Genomic DNA, 20,859 nt, shown 5'->3' on the forward strand with positions numbered 1-20,859 from the left:
TCACAGATATAACTTTTAAAAGGCCCACAGGACTAGGTTCAGAACAGGCAGGATCTCACCAAACTACTTGTTTCTTTGCAGTCAACTATGCAAAACCTGGCCCTCTCCCCTGGTCAGCCCTTCTAGCATAGTAGCTGGGACCACAGACCAAGGACCCTCCTGGCCTCAGACTCCCAGACCCCAGAGATGATGTCCTCCAACAGCTAGAGCCAGGCAGGGGCAAGAGCACCCAGCCCCCAGAGCAGCCACAGAACACAATCCAGATAACATGAAAACTACTTGTGCAAACAAGGCCCCTGAGCCAAGAAGACCTGTGCCCTTGGGAGGGCCATGCTGAACTTCGACCCTGAAGTTCACCAGAGAACAGTGTAGCAGGACCATGTTAGGTATGGATAGGTGTGTGTGAACCTAGTTAGTTACATCACTGGAACACTGGCACAAAAGCAGGGACCAAGGTAAAACAAATTTATTTTGGGAAATAAATTCCCTTTAAAAGTAGATCTCTATTTTTAGGAGACAAAAGAAACCACTGCTGAACTCATGTCCGCTGGTCTGGAGGGCCACAAACCTACATATGCTCTGCCGTGGGCTCTGGTCTCAGTAGCCAGACCTGGGTAAACCTGAAAGAAAGATGAGCCCACAGACACCACAGTGCCATCGGAGACAACACCACTTTGTGACAAGGCCCTTTTCTGTATTACATCCTCACTTCAAGGTAAGGCAGATGCACCTGACCACAAATGGCTCCCAAAGAACCAGGCAGGAAGCATGTTGCGATGCCCTGTGCTCCATGCCCATTACACAGGCCAACTCAGTTCCCTACTGTCTGCTACCCACACTCTTCCCTTGAGACACCAGCTGCGGCCAAACACATGAGAGTCTGGAAAACAGAGACCACCACCCTGGGCCCTCTTGCAGGAGACATTCTGAGGCAGGGTGGGCAGGCAGCATATGTTACATTCTAAGTAAAATAGCTAGAGGGTAAAACACTCCAATGCCAATTTATTTTTAAAAAGGGTTCTGTGTAATTCTATGGTTTGCCTTTTTTTTTTTTTTTTGTAGAATTATACAACCTTTGAAAATTACATAAGTTGTAATGATCTAATACTATTAATAGTCATTCAGAAAAAACTTTCCCTCCCTCCCAACAACCATCCAGGGGGAATTAAAAGTCCTGAAAAGAGGCCAATTCAACATGGCCTCTACCCTGGTAGAAACAAAAAGCGAAAAGATGAGAAGAAAACAGAAATGGACTAAGAGGTGTGTGGCCAGTGTCTGTCAGGAGTGGGGCCCTGGCTGTTGCCTGAGGTGGTGAAAGGCAGAGCCTGCAGCATGCAGTTCAGCAGCCGGGAGGCCTCGCAGCCACATCGTCCTCACTCCAGCACGTCCAAGTCCCAATCTAGGTGTCATGGAAATCCTTCAGCAGGGTTCTCCTCCGTTGCTCTGCTATATGCATCTGGTTCTCTAAGTCCTGCACCAGGGAAGCAAGATGGTGCTTGCATGGCCCAGTCCCCAAGAGCATGGAGCGGCCACAGCCACACCCACGACACCAGGGGCTTCAAGGGATCAGAGGCACTGCCCTTCCCACCATTCTCCACAGCAGCTTCCAGTCCACATGCTCGTAATGACCCTATCCTCTGTTCACATGCCAGTCCTCCCTGGCCTGCAACAGAGGGACCAAGAAGGGGGCAAGCACTTACCCCTCTGTCATAGCTGTCTGCACGCTCCACTTTCCATGACAGGTTTTCGATCTCAGCCTCCAGCTGAGCCTGCTGGTATTCAAACTGTATGGGCAGAGCAGGAGGGTCAAAAGGAGAGGGGCTGCAGCCGGGGCAGGGCCTGCAGATGGGAGGGGCAGACGCAGCACCTCAGGCTCGCATGAGCTACAGACAACCCTGAGACTGTCCTCAGAAAGCAGTGCTAGTTCCTGGAGCCAGAGCCAGAACCCAATCAAAAGGCATCTCGAAGAGTACAGTCACTTGGGGGTACAGCCAAACTCACCCTCCACCCCCCAAAAAAGGGGAAAAATTTCAGCCACTGAAGACAATATTCCTAACATACAGTGAAATAGTTGCTGTGAAAACAAGTCAGAGAGTATATTCACAGACCTGGTATTCACTGAATATTTCTTCAGCCCTTTTGAAAATCAAGTCTTAAAAATATTCAAACCACTTGACTTAGTAATTGTACATCCATTGTACAATTATACACAAAATGTTTCTCAATATCTTATTTATAATAATGCAAAAGAGAAACAATGAATGCCCCAGCTGATGGTATAACCATATAATGAAACACTTATGTACTTTTTAAAAATGGTATTTACCAGGCAGCCCGGGTGGCTCAGCGGTTTAGCACCGCCTTCAGCCCAGGGCCTGATCCTGGAGACCGAGGATCCGAGTCCCACGTCAGGCTCCCTGCATGGAGCCTGCTTCTCCCTCTGCCTGTGCCTCTGCCTCTCTCTCTCTGTGTCTCTCATGAATAAATAAATAAATCCTTTTTTTAAAAAAAAGGTATTTACCAATCTGGTAAATAAGGACCACTGTAACAATAAAAGAATATCATGCATATAATTAACATTAAACATAGAAATAATGTTAAAAGGCAGAAAAATGCTAACAGTGGCCATGTCTTTCTGGTGAGGTTATGGATGATGTCAATGTTTTTCTTTGTTCTCCAACATTTAAACAATAATATGAATTACTTTATAATCAGGGCCAACAGCCCATATCTAAGATAAAGAATTAAACAAAGATGTTAAAAAGTCCACTAAAAAAAAAAAAAAAAAGTCCACTAAAATTTAGGAATGCATATGCTGGGTACCTCCAAAACCACAGGTGCTGGACTTCTAAGTGGCTACAGAGCTTTTTAACCAGTCACCCTATAACTATGGCCATTCAGGGGCTTTGGTCTATCTGCCTTAATATTAAACAAATGCCAGGCTCTGAGGTCTATTTTAGAGATGCTTAGAAGGGAACTTTTTTTCTTTTCTTTTCTTTCTTTATTTATTTATTTATGATAGGCACACAGTGAGAGAGAGAGAGGCAGAGACACAGGCAGAGGGAGAAGCAGGCTCCATGCACTGGGAGCCCGACGTGGGACTCGATCCTGGGTCCCCAGGATCGGGCCCTGGGCCAAAGGCAGGCGCCAAACCACTGCGCCACCCAGGGATCCCTTTTTTTTTTTTTTTTTTAAAGAGAGAGAGCTCACATGAGCAGGGCTCGATTTCACGACCCTGAGACCATGACCTGAGGCCAAAATTAAGAGCCACTCATTTCAGCCCCAGGAGAACTGAACTTTTAAAACTGACAGTTTTGTTCTGGCCTCCCAATAACCAGGGTCTGGTCCCCACTCTCCTGGGAAGTGCTGGTAGACAAGGCTACCTCTGAAGCTAAGAGGGCAGAGAGGAGGACTGCTTGGCCTTACCAGCTTCTTCCTGGGTCCAGACTCCATGTAGTACGCATATGGATAAGTGTACTGCAGGGTGTATCGGCACTACAATAGAAGAGAGAAGGCACCTGCACGAGTGAACCTAACCTGAACACATCTCTGGTGGCTTTTGCAATTCTTACCCAACCATGCAAGTTAGCCTGGCTCTATAGGTATAGGCTCAAAAGAAATGAGGCCACGCCCCAGGATGAATTGAGGGACAAGATGGGAAAAGCTGAAACATAAATGGTCACAGGACACCCACAGTTCCTTTTTCAAACTCATTTATTATCAGCAGCTGCCTCAATGGCTCTTCCCTCAAGTTGGACATCAGAGTCCACACATCTATCTCAATACTTGTCCAAAGACAATCTTAGTTTCTCCCGAGTGAGGCATGGATGGGACAAAAGAAGAAAAGGGCTCTAGTTTTCCCTGCAGTTCCTTCCCTGAGGTAGTGGAATAATTTTCTTGGAAATCCCCTGGCAGCCAGCAGCAGACTGGGTCCTCAGTGGTCACAGCCCAGGGAAATACAGACCTCGAAGCAGAAGCATGCAGAGCCACACAAAGTGTTGTGTTCTCTTGCCCCCTATAGTGCCTCCCATTCTCAGATATCTGGGCCTATCAGGGCCAGGGACCAGAGGAGTGAGTTGGTACAAACCTTAGCCAAGAGCTTGGCAGCATTCTGTAGGTATTGCCAGTCGATCCATGTCCCCAGATTATTCATGACCCTCTCCTGAATCTTCTCATGAATCCGCTGGTATGTCTGTGCCTCCAGCTGCAAGCTCTTGTTGTGGTTTTCCCACTACAGGGTACATAGAAGGAACACAAGTCCAGACAGAAGTTCAGAATAGACACCTTGGTTGGCACAGCATGGCCACAGCTTCATCAAACTTATGGGGACTGTATGTCCTTGAGAGTGCAGGAGGACTTTCTCTTCTTTTTAAAATATTTATTTATTTGAGGGATCCCTGGGTGGCGCAGCGGTTTGGCGCCTGCCTTTGGCCCAGGGCGCGATCCTGGAGACCCGGGATCGAATCCCACATCGGGCTCCCGGTGCATGGAGCCTGCTTCTCCCTCTGCCTGTGTCTCTGCCTCTCTCTCGCTCTCTCTCTCGCTCTCTCTCTCTGTGACTATCATAAATAAATAAATTTAAAAAATAAAAATAAAAAAAATATTTATTTATTTGAGACAGAGAGAGCGAGAGAGCATGCGAGGCAGAGAGGGAGAGAAGCAGACTCCCTCTTGAGTGTGGAGCCTGACATAGGCCCATCCCAGGACTCTGAGATCATGACCTGAGCTGAAATCACAAGTCGGCCACCCAATGGACTGAGCCACTCAGACTCAGTCCCCCAGGAGGGGGGAGACTTCCTCAGCCCACACCACTAACCCTGTCCTGAGCAGCTGCTTGCCTGCCAGATCACTCTACCATCTAGGGCAATAGGGCTTCAGCCCTGAGGACTAAACAAAGTTAGGTACCCACTGGTCTATTGTGTGCGAGATGCCAGGGTGGCTCAGTGGTTGAGCGTCTGCCTTTGGCTCAGGGCGTGTTCCCGGGGTCCGAGACCGAGTCCCACATCGGGCTCCTTGTGGGGAGCCTGCTTCTCCCTCTGCCTATGTCTCTGCCTTTCTCTGTCTCTCATGAATAAACAAAATCTTAAAGAAAGAAACCAAATGTGCTATACTCTGTGGGCTTCTGAAAGGTCTTCCTGGGAGGAATTGCTCTCTAAATCTGATTAAGATGGTACCAAATGGAAAAAGACTATCTGATGGCGCCCTCATTGTCCTTCAACCCACCATTCAAAGAGCTTTGTTGGTCGTGGCTTGCCCTGTAGAACCCAAAAGCCACATTTATGGAAGCATCACTCAGGTCCACTGCAGAATCTACTTTTCCTGACTTCTGTGTGTACATACTGGCACACTAGTCTGGGACTTCTACCTCAGCAGGCCAGCTGGAAGAAGCCCATCCCTGAGGAGCAGTTGCAGGAGAAGATGCCTACCCTCTCAAAGTAGAACAAGTACTTCTTGAGGGCCTCCCTGGCCTGGGCTTGCTGGCTCTGGTTGACAATGTCGGGGTTCTCCTTGTACCGACTGCACTCATAGTACTCACTGCCATGGGTCTTCCAATCTCCTAGACACATCCAGCAAAAGTCTGCAAAGAATAGAGAAAGAGAAATTTATACCCACAAGATAAGCCCACATTCCTCCAAAGGCAAAGCAGTGGGACAGACAGATCCTGTGAAAGGGGAATGAAGTGGGGTTGTCACTTGACCAGAACTCTTAATTTAAGAGTGTCTCTTTTCAGAAGGAATGTGCATCTCTCCTTTGTCACATCCCTTTGTCCCTGTAGCCTTTCCTTGCCAATATGAACAAAAGCCAGCGGGTATTCTCAGTTCCATGGGCACATAAGCTTGGTACCTTTTCAACCCAACACAGGCAGATGCTGACCGTATAAGGCTGCTGGTCCATGCCATTGAGAGAAGCAGACACCTGTCCAATGAGGCCCATCTGGTTGTCCAAAACACGTCTGCCCTCCTGCCTACATCCTACCCTCAAGACATCTGTCCTAAGAAGATTTTGTACATGAAGCTGAGAATAAAGGCTTTCCCCTATTTTGTCATTTTTTAATTAAAAAAAATTTTGTCATTTTTTTTTAAAAGAACACATCTATAAAATCAACTGCTACCAAGAGTTCCTACTCAGAATTATGAGTCTACTTCTATACTGAGGAAGCAAAGAGGGAAAAAATAAAGATCCACTCAACATTCAACATCTAACAATTACTATGGCCTAATGGAGAAAGGCCAACCACAGTTCTGTTAGATGGCCAGATCTATATCCTGTCTCTGACAGCGAGTAAACCCTATTTCCCAGGATTCAAGTTGGCTCACTGACTTCTCCAAAGGATCTCTTACAAAACTTGGGGGATGCTAAAGCAAGACCCAGAGACTCAGAGGTTGTTCACTTTTCTTCTCGGAACCTTCACTGAACAGCAGCAATACTGGCTATTTCCTTAATCGAGGAGGTGGGCCTTGTTATTGTCTTAAATACTACTACAGGGCAGCCCTGGTGGCTCAGCGGTTTAGCGCTGCCTTTAGCCCAGGGCCTGATCCTGGGGACCTGGGATCGAGTCCCATATCGGGCTCCCTGCATGGGGCTTGCTTCTCCCTCTGACTGTGTCTCTGCCTCTTTCTCACTGCATCTCTCATGAATAAATAAACAAATAAAATCTTTAAAAAAAAATTAAATACTACTACACTGCTTAGGGTTGCCGGTAGAGGTGGTCAAACTATGCAGCAATGCAAGGGATGGCAACTAACTCTGGGTGGTGAAGGACGGAGAGACTGTGGGGAGGGACACACAGAGGACTTCTTGGGTACTAGGAATGTGATGGGTTGTGGGGTGTTCACTTGGCATTTCTCTTTAAACCGTATTTAAGTCTTATGCACTGTTCTAAGTGGATGATACACATCCCTGTCACTCAAACACACAACGACAGAGTAGGATACCACTGAGGAAATATGCCACTACCAGCAGCCTATCTTCATTCTATACTTCATAGTCACTGTTCTCTTCTAATGCCTTGCCATGTCCACTCTGATCACAGTGTGTTTCCTGGGAAAACACAGGAATAGCATTAGATGGATCCTTACAAAGAGATACCCTCAGGGCCTCCTGGTCAGCATTGAAACTGCTGTGTAAGAGACCTATTTGGACATACTTTCTACCTGAAGGAGTTTTATTTCTTTACTTCATCTGGCAGGAAGCAAAGTAAAACCAATAGGTTCTATGTAAGCTCCCCCAATGGATGAATGAGACCTAAAAGGCCAAATCAAAAGCCCTTATGGAAACTTTGTAAAAACCGCCATGGAAAAAAAAAAAAAAAAAAAAAACACCACCTCCAAGGAAGACTCTTCTGTTGCTCCCCCCAATAAAACAGCCTGCTCTAAAAGGTATCTGTAAGGTAGCACAGATAAGTCCAACACTACTTACCTGCCTTTGCAAAAATAAAAAGAACATACTAAGATCTTCTTGGATGACTGAGGATCATGAAGGTCTAAGAGTCATACCAATCTTGACTTCTGACTATATGTGCCAGCAAGATGGCAGGAGGCACCAGCGGAAAGGAGTAAATAAAAAATCAAGAGCCGCTATAGACTGGTTATTTTAAGTGACTGAGGCTGCCCTTTGTCACTTCACCATAAAAGCACTCGGTAAATGAGCACTGGAGACCCATTGCACAAGAAACGCAGACTGTGCCACTGGGCCTTCTGCACCACGCCTGGGACTCACCGTGTTTACACTTGGAGCATTGCTGTCAGAGGGAAACAAAAGAGAATATGTTAAGGGCACGCTGACCAAAGGCTCCATGGCACATATGCAAAGAGTACAGGCTTCTGCTCACCATGTGATTACAGCCTCCATTCTTCTCAATGCAGATGTTGCACTTGGGACACTGAGGAGACAGAAGGGCGCCGTTAGGCTCACGCACCACCAGGCTGGTTCTAAGACAAATTACACAAAGCTCCTGGCACCCGTGCCCAGTAGCTCATCGTGCGAGCCCTTCTGGGAAGGAGCATCTCACTTAAATGTGGCGGGTCGCTGAGGCTGGAACAGCAATTCAAGGAAATGAGGTCAGCACGTTTGGCTCTGAAACACTCCAAGTACTGGCTGAGCCCCACTAAGTCTTCCACCATCTGTCTCTGCCACGAGGCTGCTCAGATTAAGCACAAGCTGAGTCAGCACAAAGCCTTCCTGCTTGGGAAGAATGCCAAAGCAACACAAGAGCTGCCACACTGGACTAAGTCCTGCTCAGCTTCCCTGGACTTCTGATTCCACAACAGGGCAAGGAAACAACTTCTAAAGCTCACTTGCTTACATCTAAAAGATGCCACAACCCAGGCAGCAATGCAGAGACCAGCTGACACTTTTCTCTCCCACTGCTGTGAAGCAGACTATGTTTAATGAGGGCACGGTCACAGGTCTGCTGTGAGTGCAGCAACTCAGCACATGACTGGCACAGGGTAGGTGCTGAGTCACCTGGGGCTCAAGGGGCTGAAGGCCATGCTTTCCCATGGCAAGTTTCAGAATGAGAACTGGGCATGCCTGGGCTTGCACCAGAGCCCTGCTCTTTACTATATGTTGCTATCAACCACCTCCCTCCCAGGGCTGTTAAAGCCCAGGAGATATTAAAAAACACCTGGTTTTCTTCTAATTAGTCACTCTATAGGTCAAACTTTATCAGGCAATTCAGTATTTTATTAAAATAAATGCACCCCACACATACTATGATAGTCCATTGCAAACTCTGCCAAGTCTGGGCAAGGGTCTGCAGCCTCCAGCAAGGGCCCTGGGGCCCTGGGTGTTCTGCTCTCAAATGGCCAGCCTCCCAGGCAAGGCCCTAGGCAGCATTAAGGAGGGCAGATCCATGACAGGTAAGATACAGTCCTTACGTCTTTAGTGTGAGCACTAATGTAGTTGGCTGTTTCAGAGTCGTCTGCACACTTCGTGAGCCATTTCCGGATTGTGGCGCAGTCTGTGGGGGCGTGATACATCTGACGACACTTGAAACTTAAAAACCAGAAAAGAAAAAGATTCAAATAATTGTGAGGTCAGGGTCCCATGTTTTCAATTTTCCTTCTGTCCAAGCCAACAGATCCTGAATTAGAGCTTTTCAAAGATGTTCAGTCACCTCTCAAGGCCTTTGGGATCTTTACTTACCCAGGGTTATACTGAAATACTGCATGAATTTCTCTTCAATCTAAGCATTTCTAAGACATACTCTTAATAAACCCAAATAAAATGATTCCGTCTTAAATATTTTCTGTGGTGTCAACCTTCTCTGAAAAGATGTCAAATTCAGAGTCCAGCCTCTTAAAGGGCATAGTGAGGTGCTCTGAGACGATAACTCAGCTCAAACCCAAGGCAGAACTGAGATCCACTTTCTGGGAGCCTTGACTAGCTCCCAACCAGATGCACACAGTATGTACACATGACTGAATTTGTTCAATTTGCAGGGGGATGATATATCTGACAATGCCTGAAACTTAAAGTTAGAAAAGAAAAACACTCCAACACTCATTGGGCTAGGCTTCCATGTTTTTAATTTCTCTTTTGTCCAAGCGAACACAACCTCTGGCTAGTAAAGGCTCTCAAGCAAACAGCCTAACCTATGCCCAAGGGAAAGATGTTCATAATGCGGGACACAAAAGGAGAGAACTAGTGTTTTTGTTTGTTTGTTTGTTTTTTTGTTTTTGTTTTTTTTTTTTAGACAAGAGCTGAGATCAAGAGTTGGATGCTGGGGATCCCTGGGTGGCTCAGTAGTTTAGCGCCTGCCTTCAGCCCAGGGCATGGCTCCTGGAGACCCAGGATTGAGTCCTGCATCGGGCTCCCTGTGAGGAGCCTGCTGCTCCCTCTGACTGTGTCTCTCATGAAAAAATAAATTATTTAAAAAAAAAAAAAAAAAAAAGAGTTGGATGCTTAACTGACTGAGCCACCCAGGCACCCTTATGTTAGTGGTTCTTCATCTTTGGTAAGCCAGAGACTCCCTCAACAATGTCTTAAAGGCAAGAACACACACACACACACACACACACCACATTTTCATGTAGTTTCTCTGAATCCCCACCGTGAATCTTCTAGGGAGGCATGATTAGGGACAGAAACAGATGTGGACCTACATTATGGCTCTATCATTGCTTTGCATCTCCATTTCCTCCCTTATAACATAAGGGTAACAGTATCAATTGTACACATTTGTGACAATGAAGGTAAAATGATGAGAATAGTGTCTTTCCCATGGTAAGCCTTCAGTACACTTTAGCTGTTCCCAATATCTACTGAATGGAGTAAACCCCAAGTAGATATAAACTACCTTTATGAATTATAGAGCTATAAAATTAGCCTATTAAGGCCAAGATGGAGAAAGAGTCAAACACTGAAGGTTGAGCTTTCATACACAGCAATATGTGATTATCTGTGCAGGCACATACACAACCACATAGACAAATCTCTGTGCCATGAGTCTCACTAGCATAAATTATAGCACATTCTCCAAGAACCTGTGCTACTTTTTTGTTTCCAGACTAAGCATTATCAAACATCCCGTGGAACATGAGATGCTGGATACATACCCTGCCCACTTGGAGCAGAGCTGCAGTTTAGGCTCTCAAAGCCCAGTCTCTCCTCTCCAGCCCCACCCTCATCTATAGCAACACCAGTGGTACTTTGAAGGGCAAAGCAGGAGCCCAGGGCTGCTGAGCACTCTCACCCACTCTTACCAGAACACCTCGTTGCACCGATTGCACTGTACTCGGCGAGCTCTAGGCTCCTGTACCCGAATAACCATAGGGCAGTCTGCACCAGGGCACAGCTGGAGCTGGTAATGACTCTGTGAACACACCAAGGGGACACAATGAGGACATCCCCTAGTCACTGCTTCCAAATCAGACTTCCCTGAGAGCTCGAACACCTTCTGTCCTTCCAGCCGATGACTTCTATCAAGGGGCTACAGGAATTCAGAAAGGATGTCACAAAGGATAGCATTAGGCAGATACTGAAGATGTATGAATGTTTAGCCAAAACTAGGTGTAACTCACTAGAATGATCTAAGGGTAGATGATAAAATGGAGTACAGAACTGTGTCTGTGAGATGAACGCACAAACACCAGGTCTAGAAAGGAACACAGCCCAATCACCCATGCTTTGAAAGTATTATTTAAGTGAAATTAAGACTGAGAAAGAGAAATATCATATGATTTCACTTCTGTGCGGAATCTAAGAAACAAAATGAACAAACAAAACTCAAAGATATAGGGAATGGAAGGGGAAGGGGATTATGCGGTGGGTGAAATGGGTGAAAGGGATCTATTATAGGGTGACAGGTGGTAATGAGATTGTGATCGCTCTGTAGCATATAAAATATTGGATTATTATGCTGTAGACCTGAAACTAATTTAATGTTACACACTAATTTTACCTAAAAACAAAAGCCCTGAGAGGCTCAGTGACCCTCACGCATAAACCAAAGGCAGCAAGCAGCCCAGGGAACAAGGGAATGTTATCCTACAGCTCATGCATGAGAAGACCCAGCCCATCAGATAATCTTGTAAGCTGAGGTTCAAGTAATAAAGATGAGAACTACATTGCATGGGGGCAGCAAGCCGGAGCTTGGAGCCCAATAGAGGAGGGGGAATCCAAAGCTGACCACGCTGGAATCACGGGCAAGTTTTCATGCTGCACAAGAAGCAATACCCCTTCTCTGTGCTTTCTAAATCAGTAAACCAAACAGCCCTGACATAGCCCTGACTAGTGTTCAGCCCCTGACATACAGTAGCTTATTTAAGCAACTGTGAAGAAGGTGAGGAAGGCAGACCATTCTCCAAGAGAAAACCAAGGCTCAGAGAAGTACAATAATGGGTGGAAGCCTACACAGTGAGGAAGTAACAGACCTGGGATTCATGTCATGTCGGTCTGACTCCAAGGCCTGTGTTCTTCACTACCACTCTAGTGGCTTCTCCACTTTGTAGAAGCCAGAGCTCTTTCTTCAAATTATAGCATCTAATGGCAGGCTCATCTACAAAGTTACTGTGGTGAACATGTGATGGAAAGGAGGCTCATCTATAAAGTTACTGTGGTGAATATGTGATGGAAAGGAGGCTCAGGAAGACAGACATGCAACGACAGGGGCTGGTCATACCTCCACGTAGTCCCTAAAGAGGTAGCGCCTGTATTTGTCTCTCAATTCTTCATTCGGCAGCAATGGAAATACAAAGTCCTCTGGAGTTCGGAGTGGGCAGTCCTGAGCCATACAAGAGACTCCTGTTGAACAAAGACAACATGATGGATAACTGCACTGCAGAAGACACAACAATATATATTTTCCCACTGAGTTCCACCAACAAATTCAAGATTCCACACAGGAAACCTCTGAAGCCACAGAATTTATTTAAGAAAAAAAAAAGAGAGAGAAAAATTAATATATTTGGAGTGGACACAACTGGAATTTACCTCAAATTACATATATATCACAAATAGCCACTGAAAAAGCAGTAGCATCTAAAAAATCCTATACGGTTCTTGGGGCACCTGGTTGTCTCAGTTGGTAGAACAGGTAGGTGATTCTTGACCTCAGGGATGGGAGTTCAAGCCCCCCGCCCTCCCCCTGGGCACAGAGCTTAATTTAAAAAAAAAAAGTGATTCTTACACGGTTCTTGACTAACAATTTCATTTTGTGATATTTAATATTATGTGCAAGTGATTACTAACCAACACAATGAGATTCTGTAGATACCATTAATCAGATGCTAATTGAGTTCTGATACCATCAAGTCAAAGTATGACAAACACTCCTATAACCAATCACCAAATCTGATTTGTGTTATGTTACTTTAAACAACAGCAATTTTTTGAGTGTTTCTGAATGATGGCTACTGCTTGGGGCATCAAGATAGGGTAGGCAGCTTAATAGGAGAGTTCTCTCAAAATTTCACCTTGCATGCACACCAACATTTACATATATGCCCAAACAAAAGCCTTAATCCTCTCATTTTGCTCAGGATTAGGAAAAACTTTGTCATTGTTCAGCCTGATGTGTTTGAAAACTAATGGTTCTGACAATAAAAACCCTAATCTGGCTCAAAAGAAAACACACACTTGACCTGAGTACCCACAAGGACAAACTTGAAGATAAATACTTCATGCCAGCCTTTTACAATTTCTGCAGCAGACTCACCCACACCCACGCCGTCCTTGACAAGTACTGAGCAGTGCTGCTCCCAGCAGCTACGGCAAAACTGGTGCTGACAGGCCAGAGAAAGTAGGTTTTCCTTCCGTACAAACTGCATACACACTGCGCAGTGGTGAGGGGGGTGGGCCGTGGGAACCTGGGGAGAGGCAAAGCCAAATGAGTAACGAGGAGTCTTCAGATCCTGGGAGGCTATAGGGGTGCCACATGCAGCTAGGTGCATGGTAGGTAAAACTGACTCTGCAACAAGTGTCAGAACTCAACTGCAATGTGTGGGCTCTGTGGGTTCTAAAAGTTCTGAACATAAAGCACAGATCAAGAAGGCTTCCTGAAGGAGGTGGCACATGAGCTGGGCTTGCACAATCACTAGGATTCAGAAAGGCAAAGGAAGGCTGAGAGGACTTACAATAGTTTATAATGCCAGGCTAAAAAGCTCAGGATAAATAAATAAATAAATAAATAAATAAATATAAATAAAATAATAAAATAAAATAAATAAAATAAAATAAAATAAAATAAAATGCTCAGGATTTCCAAATTGCCAAAGTCCTTGGAGGTCATTCAGTCCAACTTCTGCTTTTAGATGCTACAGGGTTTTGTTTATAAACTGCCCCATTCAGTGTAAAGAGCTGCCCTCAGTAAGTACTACAGAGGTTCTTCAGAGGCTCAGCTAAGCATGTGAAGCTTCTAACAAGCCCACACTGCAAGTTTACTTGTCAAAGATAGTGCACTTTTCCCACATGGACATGCTCAAAATACAAAATATTACACTTTTTACTAAGTCACAACTCATCCATAACACACTGCAGAGATGTCACATACAATTAATTTAGAGGGACGAGGAAGGCTTCTACTAGGAAAGAAACCTTTTGGGTGTGGGACAATAACTGCAAAGCTTGAACTTCAGAAATCATGCCATGCTATATGAACTGGTAAACAAAGACAACATGGGGCCCCTGATCCAAGACACAAACTGATGGAGAAGTCCACAACAGGTTTACATTAGGTTCTAGTTAGTTCATTGGGAATACAAAAAACAACTGAAGGAAAAACACTGTATTTTCATGTTTATCCAGTATGCCCTGGAAATGTTCTCCTCAGAGCTATGGAAGTTTTTTTTTTTTTTTTTTTTTTAATAATAAATTTATTTTAGAGCTATGGAAGTTATGTGGTAATTGGAGCCCCAATTCTCCCTCCTAAAGAGTGAGGACATGGCCCTTATTCACTTGACAGATGTTTGTTAAACTCCTAAATACGTAGGAAATTGCTATGCACTATAAGATATAGTTCCTATTCTTAAGCACACACAGTCTGGTAGGGGAGCTGAAAAGATGAGTGAATTGCTACATCACACATGTAAAGATTTCAAGATCTAACTAGAGGTGTCTGGAGAGGAGAGATCACAGGCTTTGTGAGAGACAGCTTGATGTAGGTCTTTAAAGGTGAGTTCCATTCCCACAAGCAAAGACAGGGACAGGATCTGGACATTCCAGACCAGGGATGCCACAAGCAGAGTCAAAGAAGCGTGCAGTAAGCTTGGGAACACCAAGGAACCTAGCAGAAATGGAGTATAGGCTGTTAAGTGTAAAGAGGAAGGTGAGGCTGAAGAGGGTCCCAGGACTGGCAAGGATTTATTCTTCATCCACAAGGAAACTCTTAAATTATAATGGAAATGGAAGATTTAGGCCCATATTTAAACAAAAACCTCAGGCATGTTGCACTATAAACACAGAAAGACGGTTGTCAATAACACCATAAGCCACAGCAAAAACCATGTGTATCAGAAGCCTTGCTCAAGTGGGAGACACTCACATGTTTCGAGGGACTGGGCTGAACTCGAGCCTCAACGAGCAGCTGAGCAGAATTAGACTTGTATCTACAAAACAAAAAGCAGAAATAAAGGGATTCAGAAATGAAGACTAACATTTTAACCTCTGAACAAAACCAGAAGGGACCAACAAGTGCCGTGGTTATACTAAAGTGTCTTTGTCTCTAACTTCCTTTTGACAGAACCAAGCTCCCTCTTACTTTAGTATAAATACTTTTTTCTCTTTCAATTTTTTAGCTCTCAATTGGTATGAGAATAATAACCCTGCTTCAAAGACACCAAACTGGGATCCCTGGGTGGTGCAGCGGTTTAGCGCCTGCCTTTGGCCCAGGGCGTGATCCTGGAGACCCGGGATCGAATCCCACATCAGGCTCTTGATGCATGGAGCCTGCTTCTCCCTCTGCCTATGTCTCTGCCTCTCTCTCTCTCTGTCTCTGTGAGTATCATAAATAAATAAAAATTAAAAAAAAAAAAAAAAAAAAAAACAGACACCAAACTGTAAGAAAAATACTTATGAAGGACAATATCTGTTTTCAATTCCTTTCTGGGAACACAGGCAAATAAATAATCTCTGTATCTTTGGAACAGGGAATGATATATTAAGACAAAGAAAATGCAGGGGCACCTGGTGGGCTCAGTTGGTAGAGTATGCGACTATTGATTTGGGGGTTATGGGTTTAAGGACCATGTTGGGCATTGAGATTGGTTAAATAAAAACTTTAAAAAATGCAAAGCATAAAGGAAAACTGACAAATTATGTTACATTTAAGAAGTTCAGTTCATCAGAACACCATAAAGTGAAAAGCCACGGTATAAATGGAAGATAATTCAATACACATATAACTGACAAAAGGCTGATATTCAGAATAAATAAAACTTCCTACAAGTCCATTTGAAAAGACAAGCCCATTGGAAAGACAATTAAAAAATGGTAAAGACAGAACAAGCATTGCACAAGAAAGAAAGTACAAATGGCCGCTAACATGAAAAGATGCTCAACCTCCATAATAATCGGGGACACAATTATATGCCCATTTATACCAACCAGATTGTAAAACTTCAAGTTTGACAGTACCAGGAACACTCATATACCACTGGTGGGCATGTAATGTGGTACAATAACTTTGGAAACATTTTGCCATTTAGTAAAAGCTAAGGGACACACCCTTACTTTCTATATTCAACCCTAGAAAATTTATATGATCCTAGAAGTCATGCACAAGAGTTTTCAGAGCTGCATTTTTTTTTTTAAGATTTTATTTATTCATGAGAGACACAGAGAGAAAGAGAGGCAGAGACACAGGCAGAGGGAGAAGCAGGCTCGATCCCAGGTCTCCAGGATCATGCCCTGGGCTGAAGGCAGCGCTAAATCGCTGAGTCACCCAGGCTACCCAAGCTGCATTATTTGTAACAGCAAAAAAACTAAAACTCACAAATGGTTTTTGACAGGAATATGGATAGGATGTCATAAAATGTAGCCTTGTTCATTTTAAAGTTGAAGAACACACACAGCACAATTCCATGTCTGTAAAGTTCTAAAAACATACAAAACTAGGGCTGTCTGGATGGCTCAGTTGATTAAACATCTGACTCTTAGCTCAGGTCTTGATCTCAGGGTCCTAAGTTCAAGCCCCATGTTGGGCTCCATGCTGGGTATGGAGCCTACTTAAAAAACAAAAACATAGGACACCTGGGTGGCTCAGTGGTTGAGCGTTTGCCTTCGGCTCAGGTCATGATCCTGGGGTCCTGGGATGGAGTCCTGTATCGGGCTCCTTGCAGAGAGCCTGCTTCTCCCCCTGACTTATGTCTCGTCTCTGCCTCTCATGAATAAATAAATTTAAAAACAAAAAACAAAACCACACAAACCATACAAAACTAAAGGATATATAATTTAAGAATAAGTAAGAAAATGATCAATACTGAATTCAAGATACTGGTCGCTTTGGAGAGGAAGGAAGGGGGTGTGGCCAGGAAGAAACTGCCACCAGAGAGGCTTTTGAGTAAAGGTCAGAGGGTTTCTTATTTGGGTGGACACTTAAGTATATTTGCTTTATCATTCTTTAAAACCTACACACATCACACACGTGTACACACATACATACACTTTTGAAAAAGAAACATTTCATAATAAATAATGCCTTTCTGGAATGAAATATGGGATACATGGATTTAAAAATAAAAACAGAGGTGCCTGAGTGGCTCAGTTGAGTGTCAGACTTAACATTCAGTTAAGTGTCCGACTCTTGATCTTATCTTGACCCAGATCATGAACTCATGGTCCTGGGACAGAGCATCACATCAGGCTACAAGAGGAGTCGGCTTGAAATCTGCCCCGCCCCTACCCTTCCCCCTGCTACCCTTCACTCTTCCTAAAATAAATAATCTTTAAAAATAATAAAAACAAAAACAATTGTCATGTGGCAATAAAAGTGTCACACAAAACCTAGGAAAATGCATTACCCAGAAAGCAAGAATCTGAGCAGGGAAGAATGTCTTATATATGTGACTTCCTTATTCCTCCCTAGTCAGAATGCCTCCTTCAACTGCTTTTTTTTTTTTTTTTTTTTTTAAAGATTTTATTTATTCATTCATTCATGGGAAACACACAGAGAGAGGGAGAGAGAGAGGCAGAGACACAGGCAGAGGGAGGAGCAGGCTCCATGCGGGGAGCCTGATGCGGGACCTGATCCTGGGTCTCCAGGATCACGCCCTGGACTGAAGGTGGTACTAAACCGCTGAGCCACCAGGGCTGCCCCCTTCAACTGCTTTTATTCCTATTTCTCACACTAGTATTCTTAGTATCTTCAGCTATCTTGTCCATTTCCAAGTTAGGCTACCAAGTTTGGACAGTGAGAAATACCCCATTGCTGGGACCTACATGGGTCCAGAATTCTGGGTAGTAGAAACAGCAGTGCAAACAGCAGAAGTTCACCTAGAAGTCTATCTAAATGTACTTGTCTCTTGGGTATAGAGAGTGAGAGTGCAGTTGGTGAAATCAGGAGCACATTTGCTCCTTCCTGAGTGGCTGAGCTGCTCCAGCAGGTACAGCCATTCATTATGTTTAGCCTGGAGAAGCAAAGGCATGACCTTCTGCAGATAAATGGATCACACCATAAAAAGGAAGACTCACTGGTACATGAAAGGGGAGGGATGGTGACTGGGTGATTCTCACCAGTGGCAATTTTGTTCTCTAGGGGTTATTTGGAAATGTCTGGAGGCATTTTTTATTTCAAAGGCTTGGGGTGCTAATTTCAGTGTCCCAGATTATCATGGAGGTTGAGCATCTTTTTATGTTAATGGCTGTTTGTGCTTTCTTTTCTATGAAATGTTTGTTCTGTCTTTTGCTGATTTTTGTGATTTCGTCTTTTCAAATGGATCCTGCCAGAGATTCTGCCAAACTTCCTACAATTCACATAACAGTGCCCTTACAACAAAGAATTATCTAACTCAAAATGGCATGGGTGCAGAGGATGAGAAATCCTATGCTAGACAGAAGCACATGCCTCTGGTGGGGCATAGGGACTCTTCCCAGAGGGCACAGCGGGAGGATGAATCCCTCCTTCTGACAACTTCTAGGACATCTTAAGACTCCAAACCTGTGCCTCAAAAGGTCTGGTTCTGGTGGTAAGCTGGCCTATCTTTTCTGAAGGTAATATTCAAAAGTATGTTGCATTCCTCACTTGATATATTATTCAAAAGAAACAAATGGAGATGTTGGCAACTGTTATCTAGAAGGGCACTGATCACAAGTTCACAATGGCATAAAAAAACTGAACAAGGGGATCCCTGGGTGGCGCAGCGGTTTGGCGCCTGCCTTTGGCCCAGGGCGTGATCCTGGAGACCCGGGATCGAATCCCACGTCGGGCTCCCGGTGCGTGGAGCCTGCTTCTCCCTCTGCCTGTGTCTCTGCACCTCTCTCTCTCTCTCTCTATGACTATCATAAATAAATAAAAATTAAAAAAAAAAACAAAAAAAAAAAAAAAAAAAAAAACTGAACAAGGGATGCCTGGGTGGCTCAGCAGTTTAGCATCTGCCTTCGGCTCAGGGTGTGATCCCGGGGTCCTGGGATCTAGTCCCGGATCGGGCTCCCTGCATGATGGAGCCTGCTTCTCCCTCTACTTGTGTCTCTGCCTGTGTCTCTCATGAATAAATAAATCAATTCTTAAAAAAAAAAAAAAAAAAAGCCTGAACAGACAGGGGTTTAGAAAAAGCATGGAACATCTATACGATGATATACTGAGCCAGCAATAAAACTGAGGTAGAAGGACGCCTGGGTGTCTCAGCAGTTGAGTGTCTGCCTTTGGCTCAGGGTGTGATCCTGGAATCCCGGGATCGAGTCCCACATCGGGCTCCCTGCATGGAGCCTGCTTCTCCCTCTGTCTATGTCTCTGCCTTTCTCTGGGTCTCTCATGAATAAATAAATAAAATCTTAAAAAAAAAAAAAAAAAACTGAGATAGAAGGAATATGATGTAATTACAGAAAAAAGTTCTCCATATATCGAGGAAAAAAGGAAATAAAATATGATCCAGTGTTTTAAATAAATAATATGCACATTACAGAGATATACTCCAAAACATGAACAATAATCACCACTGGGTGGATGGGCAGGGAAAGAAGCTACAGGCAATGCCACCTCTTCCCCCAAATTCCTTACCTGTCCAATATCTCTGCAACTTGCCAGTGGAAATTAACTAATATAAGTTTAGCAACTGAATGAGATACCTATAAAGAAGAAAGAAAAAAAAATCAAATTACAATTGTAGTTTCTTTCAGAGAACTCCACATTTTGAGAAGTGCAAATATTCATGTCTACAGCAGGACTAGGCTTGATTTCCAAATTCCTCCTCTTGGTTTCTCTGCTTCATCTTTTAAGTTTAGACTCATTATCTTAGTGGCAATCTTAGTGTCATCAATGACACTTCCAAGAAATTAGTTTGATTTGAAACTTAGGTAAAACTCATCCTGTCTACAATAACAAGTCAGCATCCAATTGAAGCAAAAGAATTGTGTGCTCCCTAATGTGGCCCATGTTCCTGCAAGCTGCTATAAGAGAGCATACCTGGGAAGTGCACCTCTAGTTAGGCCTGTTATTCACAGAAAATCTCCAGGCTTGGACTTCTTGTATAAATCCAGCAAATCAAAACATTCCTGTTTAAGATCTCTATATTTCTGATAACCAATGAGTCCTGATTACAAGTATGATTTAAAAGCCTATGGAGAGCCTTGTGGCCCCTACATTTTAAAGTACACTGGTTGTGGCTATCAAAGAGCCTCAGGAGGTGCTTTGAGCTAGCAACTCTACTTCCGTAAATTTTTTTCAGGAAATCATAGAAGATATGTGTACTGCAATCTTTTATAACAATAAAAAATTAAAAATAACCTAAATGTCCAACAAAAAGGAACTAGCTAAATAATATACAACAAATCCATACAATGATTTAGTATGCAGTCATTGAAAAGGATGTTATAGAAGTTTATGGACATAGAAAGTTCACATTTTAATGTTAGGCTAAAGAAGCCAGTAGTTAAGACAGCATGTACATGTTATAGCCACAAGACCTTATTAACAGGGGAAGCAGATTGGGGAACCTGGGTGGCTCAGTTGGTTAAGTGTCTGACTCTTGATTTCAGCTTAGGTCATGATCTCAGGGTTGTAAAACAGAACCCTGCATTGGGCTCCACACTGGCCTAGAGTCTGCTTGGGATTCTCTCTCCCTCTGCCCCTCCCCAGCTCGTGCATGGACATGCACATGTGCTCTTTCTCTCAATAAAAAATATGGGGAGGACAGACCAGTTACAAAAATTAACACCCTCAGGTTATCAAGACTAGAGTAGGGCCACAGAAGATAGAGTTGTGTT

At 44.0% G+C, this 20,859-nt stretch overlaps 1 protein-coding gene across 4 annotated transcripts in view; it reads right to left on the minus strand.

The window, feature by feature from the left end:
• Positions 1-985: 985 nt before the first annotated feature.
• The window catches only part of ARIH2 (ariadne RBR E3 ubiquitin protein ligase 2), a 52,013-nt gene continuing 32,139 nt past the window's right edge, over positions 986-20,859 (minus strand). For 3 of the 4 annotated variants that reach the window (XM_038566506.1, XM_038566509.1, XM_038566507.1), the window contains 13 exons: positions 19,655-19,722; positions 14,984-15,047; positions 13,160-13,310; positions 12,125-12,246; positions 10,707-10,816; positions 8,880-8,997; positions 7,832-7,882; positions 7,720-7,741; positions 5,427-5,578; positions 4,088-4,231; positions 3,427-3,495; positions 1,701-1,784; positions 986-1,471 (listed from right to left, as the gene is read on the minus strand). In XM_038566506.1, coding sequence (XP_038422434.1) covers positions 1,400-1,471; positions 1,701-1,784; positions 3,427-3,495; positions 4,088-4,231; positions 5,427-5,578; positions 7,720-7,741; positions 7,832-7,882; positions 8,880-8,997; positions 10,707-10,816; positions 12,125-12,246; positions 13,160-13,310; positions 14,984-15,047; positions 19,655-19,722 — 1,227 coding nt within the window. In that variant the 3' untranslated portion in view covers positions 986-1,399. Of the gene's footprint in view, positions 1,472-1,700; positions 1,840-3,426; positions 3,496-4,087; positions 4,232-5,426; positions 5,579-7,719; positions 7,742-7,831; positions 7,883-8,879; positions 8,998-10,706; positions 10,817-12,124; positions 12,247-13,159; positions 13,311-14,983; positions 15,048-19,654; positions 19,723-20,859 lie in introns of those variants that run through there. The other variant, XM_038566508.1, reaches the window with a different exon arrangement.

The sequence above is a fragment of the Canis lupus genome, chromosome 20 (assembly GCF_011100685.1).
Source record: "Canis lupus familiaris isolate Mischka breed German Shepherd chromosome 20, alternate assembly UU_Cfam_GSD_1.0, whole genome shotgun sequence".
Lineage (NCBI taxonomy): Eukaryota > Metazoa > Chordata > Mammalia > Carnivora > Canidae > Canis > Canis lupus.